Raw genomic sequence first — 22048 nt, forward strand, 5'->3', positions numbered from 1 at the left:
GATGATCACATTTGCTGTACTCTATCTTTAATTTATTGTTTTGAATTACTTCTTCTTTTTCTATTCTCATTCCCATTCCCTTGGTTTAAACTCTCATCCTGTTTGGCTTAGACTCTCATACTTTCCTGAAAGTTGGTTTCTCTTCCTCAAAATATCTTCATTACCTGAGTGAACTCTACAAAAGTTGATTATTTGAAAACCAGTCCTTTCACGCAATTATCAGTAACTCAATACTTCCAAAAATCTATATATATTGGCATTACATAGATAGTATTATCTAAGACTTTTATATCCTTTATCTCCTATAATTACCTAAACATTACAACCATATTAATGATTTGCTATTTCATATATAGAGGCATTGTGGTTTAGATAAGAACTACTTCTAAATCATAGACCAGGACTTAATACAAAACAGTACCCCAAAAAGTATTCATTAGTCCACAATCCAATGTCACTATGATAAATTCATCTTCTGGTGTAGTTCTTTAAAATACTATACAATTCTAGATATGTGCAGGCTCTAAATACAATGGGCTAAATTAGCAACAATATCACATTCCTTATGAAAATGGGTATATTTAATGGTTGAGAGTGTGGGCTTACCTCTAGGGAGAGGATATCTTGATTAAATTTTGCTTTGCCATCTATCGCTATGTGATGTTGGATACTCTTTTAGCATCTTCAATTCTTTATCTGTAAAATAGAGATAAACACGGTATTTACATCGTAAACGGCTTTTAAAAGGGTTAATTAAAAATTTAGGGACTCACCTGGAATAGAGTAATAGCTCCATAAATATTGGTTCTGGTACAATGATGATAATGGTCCTGACACTGATGCAGACGCAAACATCAGTATATTTGTAATGTGTGTTTTCTTTTACAGAAACACCATCTTTTCCACTCTAGTTCTGGGCTTGGCAAACTCTGATCCTCTTTCCTGACAGAGGCAACATCTCACATTATAAAACAAGTCTTGCCTGAGTTCACAAGTATCTGTGATAGAGCATATCCTAGAATACTGTGTGTATTTACTGCTATGTTATTGCATATAATATTTGGTATAAGTACATTTATGTCTCTGTAAAGTAATCAGAATAATACTTCCTACATCATAAGATTTTATGACTACTAAGTGATATATTTATGTAAAGTTCTTCCTGAAGTGCCTGACACATCATGAGCAACATCCAAGTGTTAATTTGTGGTTGCTATATATATTTTTAATTTTATAACCTTTGGGTTCCTTGGAGAGGAGACTGTTTTATTTATTATCACATCTCCTATATCCACCACATATGACACTTACTAAACACGATTTCACTCACCTATAGAATGTAAAAAAAAGCCAAACTCAGAAACAGAGTAGAGTGTAGTTACCAGGCCCTGAGGGTAGATGAGATGGGGAGATGTTGGCCAAAGTGTGCAGGCTCTCCATTGTGAGATGAGTAAGTCCTGGAGACCTAACTGCATTGTGCCCATAACCACTAATATACCTTATATGTGAAATTGGCTAGTTTCTAAGAGAGTAGGTGCCAAGTGTTCTCTCCACACACACACATGCATACACACAAAATGCAACTGTGTGTGGTGATGGGTATGTTAATTAGCTTGATTGTGGTAATCATCTCCCAATGAATACATAATTCAAAACATCATCTGGTACATCTTAGAAATATACAATTTTTGTATGGCAGCCATATTTCAAGCTGGAGAAAAAACATTCATTAACTTATGAATTAATGCTCCAAATTACCAAAATTTAAATTAAAACAAAGTAAGACTTTTTACTGCATTTGTAGCTCCCTAAAACAGGATTTAGAAACATTAGAGATGTTGTAGTTTAGGTAAGTAATACTTCTAAATCATAGACCATGACTCAATACAAAATAGTACCCAAAAAAGTGTTCATTAGTCCACAGTCCAATGTCACAATGATAAGTTCATCTTCTGGTGTAGTTCTTCAAAATACTATAAATTCTAGATATGTAAAGGCTCTGAATTTCAGTATGCTAAATTAACAGTAACCGCCTCTGTGACCTTCTGAATAATCTTTATTGACAACACCAAAAAATGTCTCCATCCAAAAAAAAGGAGGCCTAGCAGCATTCTTTCACTACACAAATATTTATTGTGAGTCAACTCCATGCAGAGCACTGTGCTAGACATTGGTACCCTGGCTAATGAAAATTGAACGTGATCTTTCCTCACAAGGAGATCTGAGTCTATAGCAAGAGAAACATTAAGTAAGAGTAGCTCTTACTTCTACAACTGTTTCTTTGTTTGGGGTTTTGTTTGTTTGTTGTGTTGTTTTGTTTTGTTTTTTAACTTCTATTTCTTAAACCAAAACATTAAAAAGCTAGATATTCATAGAAAGTACGTTACCATCTGTCCTTTATTATCTTTTGGTTGCTTCCCCATTTTATATTTCCTTCCAATTCCATTTAGCCAAGTACAGAATTTTCATCAGAAAGCTACACAAACAGCATTCTAAGATGTCCTGTAGTTCCTGAAAATGGACTGTTAGATGCTTTAGTGATGCCGTTGGTATGTTAAGTTTTTGACAACCTCTTAGTGAATTGAGAGCAACAGGACAGATTTTAAAATGACCTTCAAACACTATAGGTTAACCAATGGCCTTTACCTAACTTGTCACTGTAAAAATACAGCATTCAATAAACTCAAGTCACTGTCTGCAGTCTTACAGTGACTCAGCCTGCATTTCCCAGTTTTCCGTTTCCAGATAATGCATAAGAGCACTGCTGCAGAGAGGGCTTTCCTTTACTCGTGGTACTTAACTTGTCCATGGGAAGTCTCTCACAGCTGAGAAAGAATGTGGGTTCTCAAGAATTCAATGTTCCTAAAATGGATACATGAGAGCCAGTCACAGCATCTTAAATGATCTCAGTTTACCTGCCTGTCAAGCTTTAACATGGTACACAGAAAGTACTGGAGAAACCATCTTCACAGGTAAGATAGAAGAGTCCCCTAACATACACTTACTGCTCACCAGAGCTGATCACAGCACCAGATTCAACCCTGAATTTAGAAAAGGAAGTGGTTACCATCTTCTGTGTGAATGCATCTGTCCCGTAGCTCATTAAAATTCCCTCTGCTTTGGATTTATTGAAGACCACTGTTAAAATGTTACAGCACACATCACCCACCAGATGGAGAGGAAAAGTCCCTGTAGAGTTTTAAAACAACACTAAGACAGAAAAGCAAAAAACAAAGCCATATATTGGGTGAGCAGCCCTCACAGATGACGCAATTTGAGCACAATGTTTACCACTTTTCTGTATTTTACCCCCTGGGAGATTTCTTATAGTCACTCTGGCTTATCCCAGTCTCAGAAGTTTTAACCTGATCCAGCTTGAATTTCCTAGTCTTCTGTGTTCACATGGCTCCTCTGGATTTCATTCTAGGAAAAGGGAGATAAGAAATAGGTTTCTGGCATCCATCCATGTCAAACATTAAATAAGATTAGCTAGCTGTTACCTTAAATAGCCAAGTACTTTTACCTGAGAAAGGTGTTGCAAATGTGACTCCATCAAATCCCCCTGAAAACATCAAGTACTCATTTGGGCCCATTTTAAGAGGAAGAAAACCCTTGAGGAGGTTAAGTGAATACAGAAACAGTATTTAAATTTGGGCTTTATTCCATATCTCATGTTCTTTGTACCATATCATACACTTAGCCATAATTGAAGTTTGGAAGAGTTCACATTTTTTTCTAAGCAATAAGGTCTAATACTGATGTTGATATGTGTTATTTCTTTTTTATTAGTATGTTTAGTTAGCCAACATATAGTATGTCATTAGCTTTTGATGTACTGTTTGATGATTCATCAGTTGCATGTAACACCCAGTACTCGCCACAACACATGCCCTCCTTAATACCCATCACCTGGCTACCCCATCCCCACCCCCTCCCTTCTGTAACTCTGTTTTCTGGAGTCCAGGGTCTCTCATGGTTTGTCTCCCTCTCTGATTTCTTCCCATTCAGTTTTCCCTTCCTTTCCCTATGGTCCTCCGCGCTATTCTTATGGTCCATATATGAATGAAGCCATATGATAATTGTCTTTCTCGGCTTGATTTATTTCACTTAGCATAATCCCCTCCAGTTCCATCCATGTTGATGCAAAAGGTGGGTATTCATCCTTTCTGATGGCTGAGGAATATTCCATTGTAATGGAATATATGAACCACTTCTTTATCCATTCATCTGCTGAAGGACGTGTTGGCTCCTTCCACAGCTTGGCTTTTGTGGACATTGCTGCTGTGAACATTGGGGTGCATATGGCCCTTCTTTCCACTGCATCTGTTATCTGCATATTTCTAAAGTACAACATATGTTGACCTATAAATTTTATGAAAAACCCAAGTATATCTCTCATTATTAGACAGAGCCTATGGAAATAAATCTGTGTGTGCTGAGGAGAGGGTTATATACTTTGCATTAGGCATAAGATCTACTTAGAGATTTAGTTCAACTACTTATTTGGCAGAAGAAAAAAATGAAGCTCAAGTTAAGTAATTTGTATTTATTCACCTAATAGGCATAATTGGCACCTTAAAGTTCTCTATAGCTCCATTTTCTTTCTACTATAGTTGAGCATTTTTATAATCTAATGTAGTGTTCAGGGAGGGTATTATCAATGTTTTACACAGAAGGAGATACACCTAGAGTGAGAGATAGAGCTCCATCTTTGCAACTTAACAATTTAGTGTCATATGGCAAGTCAGTGGCAAGGAGAGAACTGAAATCTGTGCCCCTCCCTCCTTCTCAAGGGTTTTCCCCAAGTATACTGGACTGGTGCTTAAGCATCTCCTTTTATCAGTCTACACATGGTTTCAGTTCTAGCATCAGGAAGAAAGAAAAAAGATTATGTCTTATGAGAACTAATGTCAATGTGTCAGGTAAAAAAGGACCTTTCAATGCAACATTTAGGGAAACAATACTTTCTGTGAGATTCAGTTGCTTGTTTTGTTTTTGTTTGTATGTGTATGGCTGAATGACAGGGTGTTCTGGTTAATTCACTTTTTTCTTTCTTTTTTTTGCCACCACAGTACTACTACTAGAAATAAAATACGTAGGAATAACTAGTTAACCTATATAAAGTGTTTACATAATAATTATCTAATAAATTTTTTATTACTCATGTTGTTATTATATTAGACCACCATCTAAAATTTTTATTTGAAGAAAAGAAAAAAAATAAGTGATGGATTTATCTCTTAGACCAATCCTAAGAAGGACACTTCTTCTTTAGTCATGACAGGAGAAAGTCTGTTATTTGGCTCTGGGAAACCAAATGGCATCTGGGGAAAAGAGAACCTGTGATCAGGTTATTTCGTAAACGAGAAATGAGGTTAAGTGTCTATTTCCTGCTCCATATTTTTTTTTTTATTTCAAGTTTGGAACTTGGGGAAAATTTAATTTATTACCCTCAAACTTTGACCACAAAATCATTAATAAAGGCCATTTAAAAATGTGTATATATTATATTTTAAAAATATAATCATCACAATTCTGGAATGTTCCAATAAATAATGGCCCATAGTATCTTAATTTTTTTTCTACTACTGTAGAGATGCATACTTACCTGAGTTTATTTATGTTTATCCATATCTTACATTTCAGCATTACTGTCATGATCAAGGACTGACAAATCCAGCTAAGACACAGGGAAACAAATTACAACCCTGAAGTGATATCTTTATATCTGATATTTGCTATATTAATACAGTTGTAGTTTAGTGTTATGCCCATGTTAATCTTTAAAACACCATTTTCACTTTCAGTATAATGGTGCCTTAGATCTTTATTGCACAGAGGTACTTTGAAGTTAGTCTGATAGAATATCTGTTCTTTTAGTCAATATCTACTTTCTTAGATTTACATTTATATATAACAACAGAAGCAAGGTCATAATCTGCAATAGTTCTGATATCATGGAAAGAAAACACCATGAAGGATTAGGGTCTTTAGTCTTATTTTAAGTAGATTATAAACTTGGGCAAAACATTTTGGTTTTGAAGGTCTCATTCTTTGTCATGTCTAGAAAATATGGCTTTATTATTAAATTAGAGGTGAATTAGATGTCCTTCCCCCAACATTGCTAACATTCATAGAGCATTTCCCATTGACAAGGCACTCTCTACTCTTAATACTTTCCAAATAAACTATCATTAAATCTTAACATAACTTCTTCTTTAAATTTTTATTTTTTATTTTTTAAAAGATTTTATTTATTTATTTGACAGAGAGAGAGAGATCACAAGTAGGCAGAGAGGCAGGCGGGGGGGTGGGGAAGCAGGCTCCCTGCTGAGCAGAGAGCCCGATGTGGGGCTCCATCCCAGGACCCTGGGATCATGACCTGAGCTGAAGCCAGAGGCTTTAACCCACTGAGCCACCCAGGTGCCCCAACATAACTTCTTGAAAGTGGTCTTCAAGTAAAGGATGTAAACATTGAGAATCAGAGACAGTAATAGCTAAATGTGACAGAACAGGGATTTACACATAGATCTTTCTGAGGACTGCATTTTCTGTTACATTATACCAATTCTCAAACATCAGGGAAACATTTCCTAATGTGGGAACCCTAAAACTCTGAAGAAAAAGGAGGCGAGAGTATTATAATTTGAATATCCCTTCCCCTGTATATAAATAGAAAACCACACTTGAGTGTGTAAGATTTGGCCTATTGCAGATTACAACTGCAGGAAAACAATATAAGTGAAATAAAAGAAAAGAAGTCTTCATCTTTTCATTACTTCCCAAATTCATTGAGGTCTCTAAAACTCTAAGGGAATTGTGACACAGATCTCATACTAGTGAGATTCACAAATGATCTTGCCTTTTGAGAAGGATGTAAAAGGAATGTAGCATATTCCAAAAGAGAAGGATGAGGAGAACACATTTGATAGCACATGAGAAACATTTGAGCAATGGGGTGTTGGTTAGCCTGGGTAGTAAAACGTGAAATATGTTTGCTATATGTGGGCATTGGAAGGGTCAGCAAGCAGAACAATTAGACAACAGGCAATATACTAAAGGTAGGTTCAATAGATAATTGCAAACAAACTTCAGAAGGATTTCCTAACAATTCAAGTGTCCTGGAGATGAAACAGGCTGTCTTCTATGAGGGAAATAACTAGAGAGGTCAGCTGACTTGCTGCCCGTGAAGACCTGGTAGAGATTCGCTGATAAATTCAGAGTTGGGGTGACAATAGTAATATGAGATGTGAATCTATAACTGTGGTATTTTTTTCCTGGTTCGACTTTAGTAAAGCTAACTCCTTTGGTGTCTACATGTTAGTGCCTTTCTTTCCACCTGACTGTCTCAAAGACAAAGGGATGACTGTCTTAATATTCTCATTGCTTTGTTGATGGATTAAAAAAAAAATTTTTTCTGTCTTGGATGGAGGCTGATAAATCTTAGTTATTAACCCAGATAGTATAAAACTAAAAAAGAAAAAAAATCTTTGTTCATAAAATTTCTAAACGGCCTACTTAAGAGAAAAATTCCAAAAACCACTGTCTGGCTTAGATAACAGAAAAACAATCATTTGACCATTTGTACAGAATCAGTGTTTTCACTATGATTCCTACACCAAATTCTTATTTCTTCCTGACCCTTTTGTTTTGGCAACAAATCTATCTTTGGGATTGTTTCTCTGGAGGCAAAAATATCCCACTGTGTTATCAACAGCTGCAGCCTTCCCATATCCCATCAAGTATCATTTTAGATGGACACAACTAGGTTGTTTTTGTTTTTGTTTTACTTTTGCAAAGCTCTTTTTCTAAAGATGAATAGCAACCAGCCTGAGAGTTATCTTCAAAAATATATACTCATTGGCTTTAACTAATGTAGCTCATTTTCAGGAACAATGTGGCAGAACTTATTTTTCATTCACCAACAAATGAGAGATGTGTACTTCCAACTCCTAGTCTCTACCCATCCTCACCTCTCCCCAACCCTACCCACATACATACCTTCTTCATCTGAATGATTTCAAAGCCTACTTAAATATGGCACTCAAGCATCATCTCTAGAAGTCAATGACAGCATAACTGTGTTTCTCCTTTACTTCTTGCTAGCCCTCCTCTACGTTCTTAAAAACTCTGGGAATAATAATCCCTTACTATAATTACTGAAATCATCAGTTTACTCATCTCCTACAAGACTGCTGCTAGCTTTTCTCATTTTGTTCTCAGGATCTTACCCAATACTCCTGTCCCTGCAAGACAGAATAGGCACTTGGTGAATGTTTTTAGCCAGGCAACAAATGAGTCAATACTATTTCTTCCTGTCTAAACAGCTCTCTGATGTACAGGCAGTGGTGATCCAAGATGATATTGCAAGACAAGTACTGTTATTTTGCTTTATACAATATAGGATGTTTTTGCCATGAGGACCAGCCTGTAGGGCTCATGTAGAATCTACTGCTTTAACTAGATGTGCACAGAAGAAATCACTTCCTTTAAAGGCATATCAAGTCTTATCCTCTTTTTGAGTTAGTTACCATTTATCTCCTTAAATCTTTCTGTACTTAAAGATATCCCAGCCACACCCACCAGCATACTATGCATACAATCAGAAAGTTTGGCACCTGTTATAATATGCCAGCCCAGAAATCTGATTAAATGGCATTGTATCATATCTGGAGGTATTTTGAATAAAGCCATTCTGTGGCAATCATGTGGAAAACTATGCAATATAGTCCCTTTATACAGCAAACACTGCTCCGGTCTGATGCATCACAATGATGTATAATAAAATATTTGAAGTACATGTTCCTTAATTACAGATTATAAAAAATAATAACAATTATCTCTCACATTTCACCTAATGTCTCCACATGATGAATCTTTAGCAGCAGATGTGTGCCCGTTTTTGACAACTTCTATTTTTCCTTGCTAATAGCTCTCTCATTTATTTTCCTGAACCTATGTCATCACTACTGGAAGAAGTCTTTCAGACACAGACCATAAACAGTAGTTCATCTTCCCCAATACAAGCCTTGCATGACCAATTAGACCGATTACATGCTCCTTTCTTAGAATTTGACAATTCGATAGAAAAGAGTTTGGTTTCTATTTCTTCTGACAGGAGTATCTTAACTGGACTTTTCCTGCTGTGAAAGTGCCATTCGGGTCCCTGTCCCTTAATAATAAAAATCCTGGTGGTTTTAAAGCTTGCTTTTCTGGACTTCGGGACTTTCTTTAAGGCATTTTATTTTATCTTCTCTTTCTGTGAACTGAAGCAACTTTGTCATTCTCAACAAAACAAATGAAAAAAAATGTGAACAAAATATAAAATTGTACCAGATGAAATAAGGAATGATGAAATTAGGATAAAAAATTCCCTTTTGTATCTATTCAATGAGTTATATACGTTTCACTGAATACAGTGCACGCTCAGAGGTTGATGCACACCCTGATATAATCACAAATTAAATCCTGACCCCAGAGAGATTATATCATAATGGATCAAAATGTTAGACCTAGTGGAGGACATGAGGCATCTACATACATGGTTTAATGCATAGTAGAGGATCTGATGAAACCCTCCATGAAAGATCCAGATACAGTGCTGTGGAAGTTCTAAAGGGAGTCAAATTAGTTACGGCTTAAGAGGTAGATATAGAGTAGTAGTTGAAGAAATAACACACATTACATGTGAATACAGAAAATTCAAAACTGTGTCCAGGGCATGGATCGAAGTCAGAAAGCATGGACATGATTCAATCTGTAGGTCATTTAGGCACAAAGTCAAGGAAATATCAGGGAGCAGTGAGAAGAGGTCGTAAACTCAAGTAGGAATAAAATCTTGGAAGGCTCTGAATGCATTTATTTGTAAAACAATCAGGAGTCAGCAGGCTTCAGGAAGATCAGCCTAGCGATTCTGTGGAGGATAGATGGGGAGCATGGAAGAAACTGACAGTCCTACTGAGAGACCATCTCACCGACTCCTTGAGGGTTACTGAGTATGAGGGAGCCTTTACAATTCTGAACGTGCTCAGCCTTATAAACAGGATTCCTTTTATTCTCTCATCCTTTTCATTTTCTTCAGCAAGAAAAACAGACTCTGGTAAATCAGTCTATTTTATTTTTTTTTTTTAAAGATTTTATTTATTTATTTGACAGACAGGGATCACAAGTAGGCAGAGAGGCAGGCAGAGAGAGAGGAAGGGAAGCAGGCTCCCTGCCAAGCAGAGAGTCCGACGCGGGGCTCGATCCCAGGACCCTGGGATCATGACCCGAGCTGAAGGCAGAGGGTTTAACCCACTGAGCCACCCAGGCGCCCCAAATCAGTCTATTTTAAAGTAACATTCAAATCTTACAGAGAAAAGGCTAAAAGTCCGTTTAAGTCAGCAGAAAACTGAAGAACAACCATAGCTTGAATTTTGTGCATCAGTGATGTATATCTTCGATGGATTCTGTTCTGAAAACCACAAAGAATTCTGAAAGACTGTTTCTTTCTCCACTATTCTCTTTCTCTACTTGTAGTATTATCTGGCGCTGACTTTAAAAAAAAATGTTTTCCTTCTTCACATGCTAGGTAATGACTTGACCGCCAACATATCTAGAAGGTTATTTATGTTATGATTTCTCTTTCAGTCCAGAGAATGACACTCAGATAAAGGTTTTCTCCAGCATGCTAGCCCTGAATATGCGGACTGTGCTTTAAATACACTCCATTGAATCATTTAGCTTTCAGTAGAATATGTTTGGGCATCAACTCTGTCTAGAAGAAAGACTTTCATATATAATTCTATAAGCCATATGTTGAAAACCATATCTAGACAATGATAGCTGAAGAATTTTGAAAACTAAAGACATATCATAAAACATGCCGGCTTCCTTAATAAGCACACGCCACGCTTTTGAACATATTATTTTGTTCATCTCTTAAATGCACAGTTGCATTAAAAAAAAAACAACAGTCTAATGTTGACAGTGCTTTTTCTAGAGATATGGTGAAAAATCAAATCTAGAAAGATCCCACAGCTATTACTAAGAGCCAAAACAAGACTAGATCTGTTTAAATGTAATACAAAGATTTATGGCATCATATATATTTGTCACACACCACTATTAGGCAACATAGAATAAAAAATCCTGGTAAAATCTCTCAGTTAAAAAAGCTTAATATTTGCTCAGGGGAAGGCACGTAAAATCTTAGTGAAAAATGCTGCTGGCTGACTGGTAACTGTGCACAGAACGTGCCCTGGCGGGGTTTTCCATTGGCTTCCGGCACTCCCAACCGTTCTTTGTTAATCTGCAAGACACTCGATAGGTATATTATAGGACAGTAACAATTTGCTAAAATGGACTTTAATGAAAACTGGCAAGTATTTGTTTTTAATTAGAGGCCAATATATCTTGGACAACAGATGCCCAAATCTCTTCAGAGAGTGTCTGGGAAATAAATATTTCTTAATGTTATGAATGTTGTTATTTTTACTGCAAGTGGCATTTGGCTTCCTCTAAAGTACAGCCTGCTTTGTGGATGTTACTACATTTATCTTCACAGCATGGTAAACAGGTGTCAACTCTGATTATCCTGGTTTTGCAGATGGTCGAAAGAAACTCAGGAGTTCCGCGACTTGATCAAGGTCATAAAATCATTTGAAGCTGCAACTGCCACGGACCTACTCCGTTTCTTAGTAACTCTAGTTAAATAGGGCACAACAGAAGAAAGAGAGTATTTTTTTAAAGGACTGCTTACCGTGATCCTGGTTTACATATTATCATTTGATCTTGATAATGGTGCAGATGAGAAAATGAAGCTTTTAGAGGTACCCAATGTTTTTCAGGTTCATGGAGCAAGTTCAAGGGTAGAGCCAGAGTGTGAATGCGGATGATTACCTATGACTCTTCTCCCTGCATTTTGCAGGTTGTTCTTCACTACTATGACAGTTTGTCTGTGTTTCCCAAGATTACAGCATAGAAACAGCAATTTTGATTGAGCTACTTGGGTATAAGAAGGTGAGGGAAGTAGGAGGTAACTGAATGCATGAATATCCAAATCTATCGAATCTATCGCTTACTTTCATCATTCTGAGTATCTTCCTTTAGCCTCTTACTATTATATATCACAGCTAGTACTTTGAAGGTGACAGAGGATCTTGTCCCCCCAACCCAGATTTAGCAGATGGGGAATCCGTAGAAATGTTCCTCTGAGGACCGAATATCTAGAAAGAAACTCCTCTATCTAGATTCCTTCTGCTCTTGCTGGAGGAGACTAGAAAGAAATGTCTGGCAAGGAGATATTGTGGACAAACTTACTACCCACTTCTCATGTCAGAGTTCCAGATTAACACCATCCATGGCTCTCTTTCATATTTTGTTTTTAATTCCACATGTTGGACTCATAAGGCAATATGTATGTGAGCATAAGCAGATACCCTAGAAAAGTCCAAGATTACACAAATTGAGTTATAATATAAAACTTACAGGAATTAATCCTTATGCATTTGCTGCTCATTTTATTCCAAACTTTTCCAAAGAAAGTATTTTTTTTAAGATTTTTATTTATGTATTTGACAGAGAGATCACAAGTAGGCAGAGAGGCAGGCAGAAAGAGAGGGGGAAGCAGACTCCCTGCTGAGCAGAGAACCCAATGTGGGGCTCCATCCCAGGACCCTGAGATCATAACCCGAGCCTAAGGCAAAAGCTTTAACCCACTGAGCCACCCAGGTGCTCCGATTATTATTGTTAATAATAATGATGTACAAAATCAAGTTTTGTGGTTGGAATGTGTGTGTGTGTATGTGTAATGACAAGGAAAATCCCTTCAGTTTCAAAAAGGTTTATTTGAGATATAAAGAAATAATAATGTCATCTAACATAAGCTCATACTGTCTGCCAAAAGGGGAAAACCGATAAAACAATAACCCAAAACTGCTAAGTCTTGTTTCATACTAACACAGTGAACTGAAATTGATTCGTATCATTCTCTGATGTCAAAGAATATTAGGAAAAGAACACAAATCATTGTTGCCCAACACATTTCATTATATTATATTCATTGCAAGGTCACTTTCTCATAATAAACACTAATCATTCTCTGGAAATTTCACCCATTTTAATCCCAACAGTAGGTGGATCACATCCAACCATTCCATTGTTATTATACCACGTTTAATATAGGAATGTTGATTAATGAAAATAACCCAACCAGGAAAATTGCTATTGCTCCTTTGAAATTGACTTACAAAAACTGAGAAGTTTTATTTGCTGACTTAGGGGACAGGGTTGGTCTAAATGTAATAGACACAGAAACAGAGTAAGAGAAAGAGACAGTGAGAGAGGGACAGAGAAAGAGACCGAAGATTCTTACTCATCTGGAACAGGATATATGTTTTAAAACATTTATTTATGAAAAAGAAAACTACTTGGGCAGATGCTTTATTTTATTTTTTTTTAAAGATTTAATTTATTTATTTGACAGAGATCATAAGTAGGCAGAGAGGCAGGCAGAGAGAGAGAGAGGGAAGCAGGCTCCCCGCTGAGCAGAGAGCCCCATGTGGGGCTCCATCCCAGGACCCTGGGATCATGACCTGAGCTGAAGGCAGAGGCTTAACCCACTGAGCCACCCAGGCGCCCCATGGGCAGATGCTTTAAAAGAAAGCAAATATCCTGTCTAAAGTTTGGAAATAAAAACAATTCTAAATAAGGATTACAGAAGCAAATGACAGATTTGAGAGGAATAGCATAATTTTTAGAGTCCAGAATATGAAAAACAAATTTTAAATGTAGTGCCTCTTCATAATATGGTTGACTAGATCAGGGTTTATTGACTGGTTTTCCTGGTTCTAAAGAATGAGTCGATGAATAACTTTCAAAGCAATGGCTCCCTTCTAATGTTATTTCTGGGTTTATTTAAATCACTCATTTAAATCTTCATGAAAGTTATTTCAGAAAGAAATGGAAGGAAAATGGCAGTTAATTTTACTGCATTGGCAGGCATGGAAAAAGTTCAGATATTGTATATTTCAATATTAGTATTCATATTTTTTTAACTTTTGCTTTTCCTTTTGAAATTACCTGCCAGTTTTCTTCTAAACTCTTTAAAGTGGTTATAATAATTGATTTAAAGCCATGGTTGTGCTTTCTGGTAACTAGGTGACCTGTTGGTCTGCTTCTACCATTTTCCTTTGAGTAAGGTTACATTTTTTATTTCATTCCATATCTGGTCCTTTTTAATTATATTCAGAACACTGTGTATTTTTTTAAAAATGCTGAAGACTAATGTATGGATGCTTCTCAAAAAATGCAAGGCCTTTCCTTTATCTGGCAGTTAGGATATGGGCTAATCTTTGTGATTTCTTCAGGAGTTGAGTTATTCTAGGCTGTGTTATAAGTGCAATACTAACAGTGATTATTCCAACCACCAACCAACCCACCATCCCAGGAGCTTGCTTCCTTCCTTCTTTTTTTTTTTTTTTTCTTTTTTGCTTATGTTTTTACTTTGATAAAATATCAGAAAAAAAGAAAGTTGCAAGAAGACTATAAGGCACTGCTGTATACCTTTTAACCGGATTTACCAGGGGTTTATATTGGTTCCACTTGTGTCCTCTTTCTCCCTCTCATCTGTCTGTCTGTCTGTCTTTCTTTCCTCCTCCCACTCCTGGAGAATGTGTTTATATTTTTATATTTATTTTGTTTTCTATGAACATTTTCAGATCACTTCTTTTTTTCTAACAATTTGTGAGTAAGTAGAAGTCATTGTATCTTTTTAATCCTAAACATTGACTTGTGTATTTTCAAAGCAAAGATGACTTTCATGACCACAGTATGCTGCATTTATCATTGATTTAACATTGATTAAGCAATATTGTCTAGTCCGTAGTCTTTCATGACTATACTTTTTAAGTATAGTATATATACTTTATAGTGTATATATATATATATATACACACACACACACACATCTATATAGTATTTATATCAAGTATAAGTATAGTATATATACTTTTTAAGTATATAAAGTCCACAAGCCAATCCTATACCAAGCATTGTATGGCCATGTCTCCATAGTCTCCTGTAACCTGCAACACTTTGTCAGCCTTTTTGCGTTTTTCCTGACTTTGATGTTATTAAAAATTAAAGAACAGCTGTTTTATAAAATTCTACTTAATTTAAGTTTATTTAATCATTTCTTGTGAGATGAGACTTAAGTAACAGCTTTTTTTTTGGCAGAAACATATTTTGAAAATACATGTTATCTTTTTCAATGAACCCTGTTAGGGGGCTTATGATGGCAATCTCTCTCAATGTTAGTGCTTAACTTTGTTAAGGTGGTGTAGGTGGGCTTAGTTGTTTCACTATGACGTTACCATTCTTTCCTTGTGATTGTGTGAGTTGGAGTCTTCTGAAAAAGAGGATGGGATTAGATGTGCAAGGAGTTATTAGGGAAAACCATATTTGAGAAAACAAATGGAAAGAGTTAAAGAAGGCAGGGAGTGGCATCAGATCTGGATTGAAGGAGTGAAGAGGATGGAGGTCTAGGCAGGAGACTCAGTTGCAAGAGAGTAAGAAATTTTCCTCTGAGCCAATGGTGGGGATTTGGGAACCAAACCTAGCCTTGAAGAGATCCAAGTCTTACAGGATGGGAGACTTTTATTGTGGGAGGCAGCCCTGTGCACCATAGGATGTCTAGAAGCATCCTTGGCCTCTATCTGCTATACACCAGTAACGGCCTCCCAGTTGTGACAAAAGAAAATGTCTCTAGATTTTACCAACTGTCACATAGGCAGGGGAAAAAATTGCTACTAATCGAAAACCATTGTTTCACACAAGTAGGTTTTCTATCCTCTGATGAAAGTTAGCATCTCTGAAGTCCCACCCTTGACAACATGAGATTTCCCCTAAAGTTATCTCTTCTTGCATGATGAGGTACGATTCGTGACCTATTACTAAAGCCTTGCTTACACATCTTGTGCATGAAGCTTGTTTACAAGAGATGTGTCCTCTGGTGTCTAGCAAGGAGCGATTTCAGCCTAAAGCCTTCCCCACACTTACTGCAAATATAGGGTTTTTCCCTTGAGTGTGTTCTCTGATGTGTGCTGAGAGTTGCCTTATCACTAAAGCCCCGCTCACACTCCTGGCACACAAAAGGCTTCTCCCCAGAATGTGTCCTGTGATGTCTTATGAGAGCTGACTTCTGGGTAAAGCCTCTCCCACACTCCCTACACACAAAGGGCTTCTCCCTTGAGTGGGCCATCTTATGCCTGACTAGATTTGCTTTCTGGCTAAAGGCTTGCCCACACTCAGGGCAGACATATGCCTTCTCCCCAGAGTGTGTCCTCTGATGACTGATGAGATGTGACTTCTGTCTAAAGCCTCGCCCACATTCCCCACACACAAAAGGCTTCTCTCCTGAGTGCGTCCTCTGATGTGCAACAAGAGTTGACTTATGTCTAAAGCCACGCCCACATTCTTGGCACATGTAAGGCTTTTCTCCAGAGTGAGTCCTTTGGTGTGTCATAAGAGCTGACTTAACACTAAACCCTCGACCACACTCTGCACACATATAGGGGTTCTCTCCTGAGTGTGTCCTCTGGTGTGTGGTAAGGTTTGACTTATCACTAAAGCCTCGTCCACACTCCTGACACACAAAAGGTTTCTCTCCTGAGTGTGTCCTCTTGTGTTTCATGAGGTACGATTTCTGACTAAAGCTCCGGCCACATTCAGGGCACAAATGTGGATTCTCCCCTGAATGAATTCTCTGATGTTTGCTGAGAGTTGATTTGTCTCTAAAAAGCCTCCCACAATCCCTACACACATAAGGCTTTTCCCATGAGTGGGTCCTTTGGTGGGTGATAAGGTTTGACTTATCCCGAAAGCCCCGCCCACACTCCTGGCACACAAAGGGTTTCTCCCCCGAGTGTGTCCTCAGGTGTCTGATGAGAGTTGACTTCTGGCTAAAGCTTCGTCCACACTCCTCACACGCGAAAGGCCTCTCCCCAGAGTGGGCCATCTTGTGGGTGACTAGGTTAGATTTCTGGCTAAAGGCTTGCCCACATTCTGTGCAGATGTAAGGCTTCTCCCCTGTATGTGATCTCTCGTGTGTGATGAGAGCTGATTTATAGCTGAAACTTCGACCACACTCACTGCAAAAATAAGGCTTTCCTCCTGAGTCGCTCCTCTGATGAACAAAGAGGGCTGATTTCTGGCTAAAGCCTAGCCCACAATTTCCACAATTCGCTACTTCAAATCCTGAGAAACCTACCCATTTTAATACTTTCTCTGTTTCTAAATGGTTTGCCTTCTCAGCTGAGCTGAGCTTTATTTCCACCACTGTCTTGCCTTCCCTCAAGCTTATCAGCTGTCCATCAGGTGGGCTGAAGAAAGCTCTGGAGGTGAACCTCCTCCTTGTCCTCTCCAGAAATGATTTGGAGCCTTCTTCTCTGTCATTGTCTTTCACTCTGTCATTGCAGAAACCTTCATAAGAGAGTGATTGCTGCTGCTGCTGTTTATGGTAGGCTGGGCAGAGAGTGCCTGCTAGCAAGCCTGGGCAGATTGGAAAGCAATGATCGTGTAGCCTGTGTTGGCGTTGCCAACGGCAGAAGTCCAGAGCAGAGGAGGAACCAAGTTGAATTTCTGGCTTTGCATCTGCTGAGCAGGAGCTGGGCTGAGCTTCACCCTCTTCTGTCCAGGGTTCCTCCCCCTGCTCTAGCAGAATGACAAGTGTTGGCTTGGGAAATGGGATTCCCAGGGAGACCAAGTTGCTATAGTTTTCCAGCATCACACACCTGTACAGCATCCTCTGAGTGTGGCTCAACAGCCACCACTCTTCCCGGGTGAAGTCCACAGCTACATCCTGGAATGACACAATGGCTGCTTCTCTCCTGGCTGTTAGCCCCGAGGCCATTTTTCTGGTCACCTGAATGGTCTCCCAGAAGAAGGATGAGGTCTTCTCTCTGCTCAGATTTGGCTCCTGTGCAGTAGCTACCCTCGGGACAGAGTCTACATGTCTGACCCTGGATGCGGGGACTTGTCACTGAGAGGCTAAAGCCAGTGGGGACACAATTGCAATGTCTGTCCCACGGCAGGTATGACACTGTAAGGGATAACAGATTAGAGGCAGACTCCTTATATCACACCTATCTTTCTTTAAGAAGTTTTATAATTTTAGCTTTTATGTTAAGGGTATGATCTATCTCAAATTCATTTCTGTTTGGTGTATAATAGAGATCAGGGTTTTTTTTTTTCTTCCCTTATGGAAAGGAAGTTTTCCCAACACTTCTTAAAGAGAGTTCTCTTTTCCCTTTAAAGTGCATTGACGTTTTTGTTGAAACCATTGGGTTATATAAGTATGGGTCTCATTTTTGACTCTAGTCTGATCTCTGCTATGTTCTGCTAGCTTTTGATGGTGTCCATACGTGAGCTGGAAGATTTGGCTACACTTTCTGATAGGTTTGCTTAGTTTCTCAAGTTCACAAAGTTCTGGAATCCAGTCATTTAGAGAATGGCCAAGACTGGATGACTTCTCTTTACCTACCAGGTCTTTATCCACTGTTTTTTGTTTGTTTGTTTGTTTGTTTGTTTGTTTTTCTCAAGGGTGGGGTGGGGAGAGAGAGAGGCATAATTGCCTGTCTGAGCTGAGGTTCCTCCAATCTACAGTCTCTTCCAACTAGCTCTTGGCATCCTCAGTCCTCCCATGGTATAACCTGGCAATGACCCCCAGAAAGAAGTAGCTACTGCTCTCTCTTCTTCTCTGAAGTGTTTGTTTCTCTATAAAATTCAGTTCAGTTAGCTTCTTCCAATCCTCCACTCTTCTCTACTTCATAGAAAAATGTGATTTTTATTTTTTTAATGTTTTTCTTGTTGTTACCATTGGAACAAATGTCTTTTTTTTTTTTTTCTTTTATAGTCTAACTGACAGCAGAATTATTCCTGGTGGGGAAAAATAAAGGGAGAGAGATTAGAATTATTTATGAGGAAAATAAAAAAAGAACTCACATTTTGAATCTTTTGTGCTACCAATTTTTTTTCCTCTTATCATAGTTATCATAAATTGGCTATGTTTTTGCCCTCAGCCATTGAAATTTACTCATAAGCTTTACAGTTAATATTTAACTTTAGTAACATTATTCTAGGATCAAATATCAAAGTTTTACCTTGCTTTTGTGATGGGAGATAAAATGGAATGATAGAGGTCCATATAACAATCAAAAGAACAGGAGTCACCTTCGTAATTTTTTCTCCTGTTATTTATATTTGGCTGCTGAATATGCTATCCAAAAAGGCCTTCTCAATGACCCTTGAGAAAGTTCTTTTCAGCAGAGACTGAAGAGTAAAACAAGTCAGAAGTTTGTTCATTATTTCACAATGAAAAAGCGGCAAGCTATATATCATTTAAATAAGAAAGAGAATGATGACTATGACATTATGAAGTGCAGAAATAAGATGATTTTTTTAAAGTAAGTTAGAGAAATCATCCCTGTTGGTTACAGTGACACAGTGAGGCTTAAAATGAGGACGCAAGAAGCTGATAACAGGAACATTTATTTGGGTCTGGCATTGGCTATTGATTCACAAGTAAGCCTGGGTCTTGGATTCTAGCTGGGAGCATTTGGACAAGTCCAGTCAAACACAGCTTCACTAGATGTACAGACTGTTTGAAACTGTTTTTGTTTTATTAAAGACAGCATTCACTGTGGTGCTCCTACAGTCTTTCAAGGCATATAAGAGAAGTGAATAGACAATATGAAGGAAGAAAAGAGTCTCCTTGTGTGCTTTCCCTGTTTTTCGCTTACTTTCTCATGTTTACCCTCCCCTAGCAATGTTTCAGCATTCAGACTACACAGGAAGGGTTATCTGAGTGCCAGCACTCTTCGCACTGTTCACACAGAAGGGCATGATGATAATCATGGTGATAATAATAATGGTTAATAATAAGAAGGATAAAAATAAATGAGATTTCTTTATGTTTCATGTAGAGGCCAGCTTGTAGGCACAAATACAAGCAAATATCATTCAAGAATCTAAATGCTCACTGTAGAATTCTCTATGGGTAATATGAAAAGATAAAATGCTTATTCTCAGCATTTGAGCCTCAGAATTGAGGCCCAAAGCAAGATGATTCTCAAAATATCAGTGTAACTCAAGCTGACAATAGGAAGAGGGAAATAAAGGGAATTCTTTGATCCAATAAACTTGAAAATCATTTGGTTAATCCATTTATACATGTTTCTTAATTGAAAATCTTCTCCAATACTTCAGTATGTCTAAATTCACTCTCAGGCACCAAGATAAAGACATGGGATATAGTGTTTCTGAAACATATTTGATGAAGAAATTTCTTTCCCAAAAGTATCTTTTGAGACAACTATTCTAAAAAACATGCTTAAAAAAAAAAAAAAGTCCAAAAGGAATGCTTTATTTCATTCATAGCTCTTTGAAAATTTTTTATGGAAATTGAATCATTTAGTTTATAGGAAGAAACCAGAGGAACTCAAGATATATGGAGAAAAGTATATAGTATAACATTCATAAAAGATTGGTCTTTGTCCTTGGTTAATGCTCAAGGAAATTAAATCATTAAACAGCGGCCCTTTCCTCCCATATTTTCTAAGTGCAACATGTTTCATATCCTCATCAGGAGGTTTTGAGGTAGTGTTGTGTTGTGTCATTGATGTAGATGTGTGTACATGTGTGTGTGTTGTGCATTTTAGAACATCTGATGAAACTAAACAGTGAGTTCCATAAGAGAAAAGACCAGCTGTTATAATTTTTGTTTTCCAAAACTAAACTGTGTCTATAAAACAAATAGAAGCTTTGAAGTAAACCACTTCATGTAATTAAACCACTTCATCTAGGTCCTTTTCAAGTTGGTATCTTTTGCAATCTACAGTTTGCAAGATCATTTTCCTATGATATATAACAATAAATATTTATTAAGTGTATAATATGGTCAGGTGATATAGGCTACATGCTAAGGATTCTTCTATTTCCACTGCCCATTTATCAAGGAGCTAAAAATATTAGAGCGCAGTTTATTTCATAATATGGAGGTAGTTTGAGCTTAATAACTTTAATTAAGAGACCTAAACAGCTGTGAAGAAGCTACTACTTCAATAGCATTTAGGTTACTAGAGGGCTCTCTGCTTGATCAAGAGAAGTTAAGGTATTCATACGCCCTTAACCACCTGGAAAGTAACAATCAGAGGTATAATTAGAGAATGGATAGAGACTAGTGCTTTTCTTTCCAGGTGAACAATAAAATGAATGTCAATTTCAGCATAAGGCTTAGGGATTAACTATAAAGAGCAACTTATAAATATCTCAGGTACTAGAGGACCTCTGAATGTCATACCAAAATTTCAGCCAGGGGACTGCAGTGGTCAGTGGTAGGGGCATGAATAAAGGCAAAACCATGAGGGAAGTGAGGGTGGGAATGGAAGTAGATTAAATTAGATCAAATGGCAACAGAGTAAAAGTGAGAGAAGCTAAAAGAGTGAAATAAGGGTTCATATTCTCATAATAGTGCATTGGCAAAAGAATGAAATTTAATAATATTTAAGAATTAGTCATAGCTATCTTGGACAATGATCTTGGCAATGGCATTACACAGTGCCTTCTGTGAAAAATCCATCATTCTAAGTTTTCTATAAAAATAATAATGTGTCTATGTGCGTGTATGTGTGTGTGTGTATTTAAAATATGAGGTAAATGTTCTCATGTTCCTCAACTGAGGAATGAGGCACTGGTTAAGTGATTTTTCAAAGTATTAGAGTAAAGGACAGAACCAGCATGAGACAGAAGTTAAACTCATTGTTAAGGCACGGGTAAGGACAAAGAGAAATGGAAATGGAATGGACAAAGTTCCCTCCAATTTCCACCAAGTCACAATAAGCTATTCTCAACATGGAAGTGTCTAACATAGTAAATTCTGCAAATATAGGAGATATTGGGGACAATTGTTAACCACTTCAAATATGTATACTTAAAACTGCTATACGGAAATAAAAAGAGCTAAGGATTCAAACAGCAATCTAGTTTTGGCATCTGAGCCCTTATCAGTATG

At 37.5% G+C, this 22048-nt stretch overlaps 1 protein-coding gene across 1 annotated transcript in view; it reads right to left on the reverse strand.

Annotated features, from left to right (window-relative positions):
* Positions 1-17845, reverse strand: part of LOC111149930 (Krueppel-related zinc finger protein 1-like) — a 98532-nt gene extending 80687 nt beyond the window's left edge. Inside the window, 2 exon segments of the mRNA XM_022507208.1 lie at positions 15863-17636; positions 17733-17845. Coding sequence (XP_022362916.1) covers positions 15863-17636; positions 17733-17782 — 1824 coding nt within the window. The 5' untranslated portion in view covers positions 17783-17845.
* Between the last annotated feature and the right edge of the window lie 4203 nt (positions 17846-22048).

The sequence above is a fragment of the Enhydra lutris genome, unplaced genomic scaffold (genome assembly GCF_002288905.1).
Source record: "Enhydra lutris kenyoni isolate GAN:26980312 unplaced genomic scaffold, ASM228890v2 scaffoldscaffold22, whole genome shotgun sequence".
In the NCBI taxonomy this organism is placed as follows: Eukaryota; Metazoa; Chordata; class Mammalia; order Carnivora; family Mustelidae; genus Enhydra; species Enhydra lutris.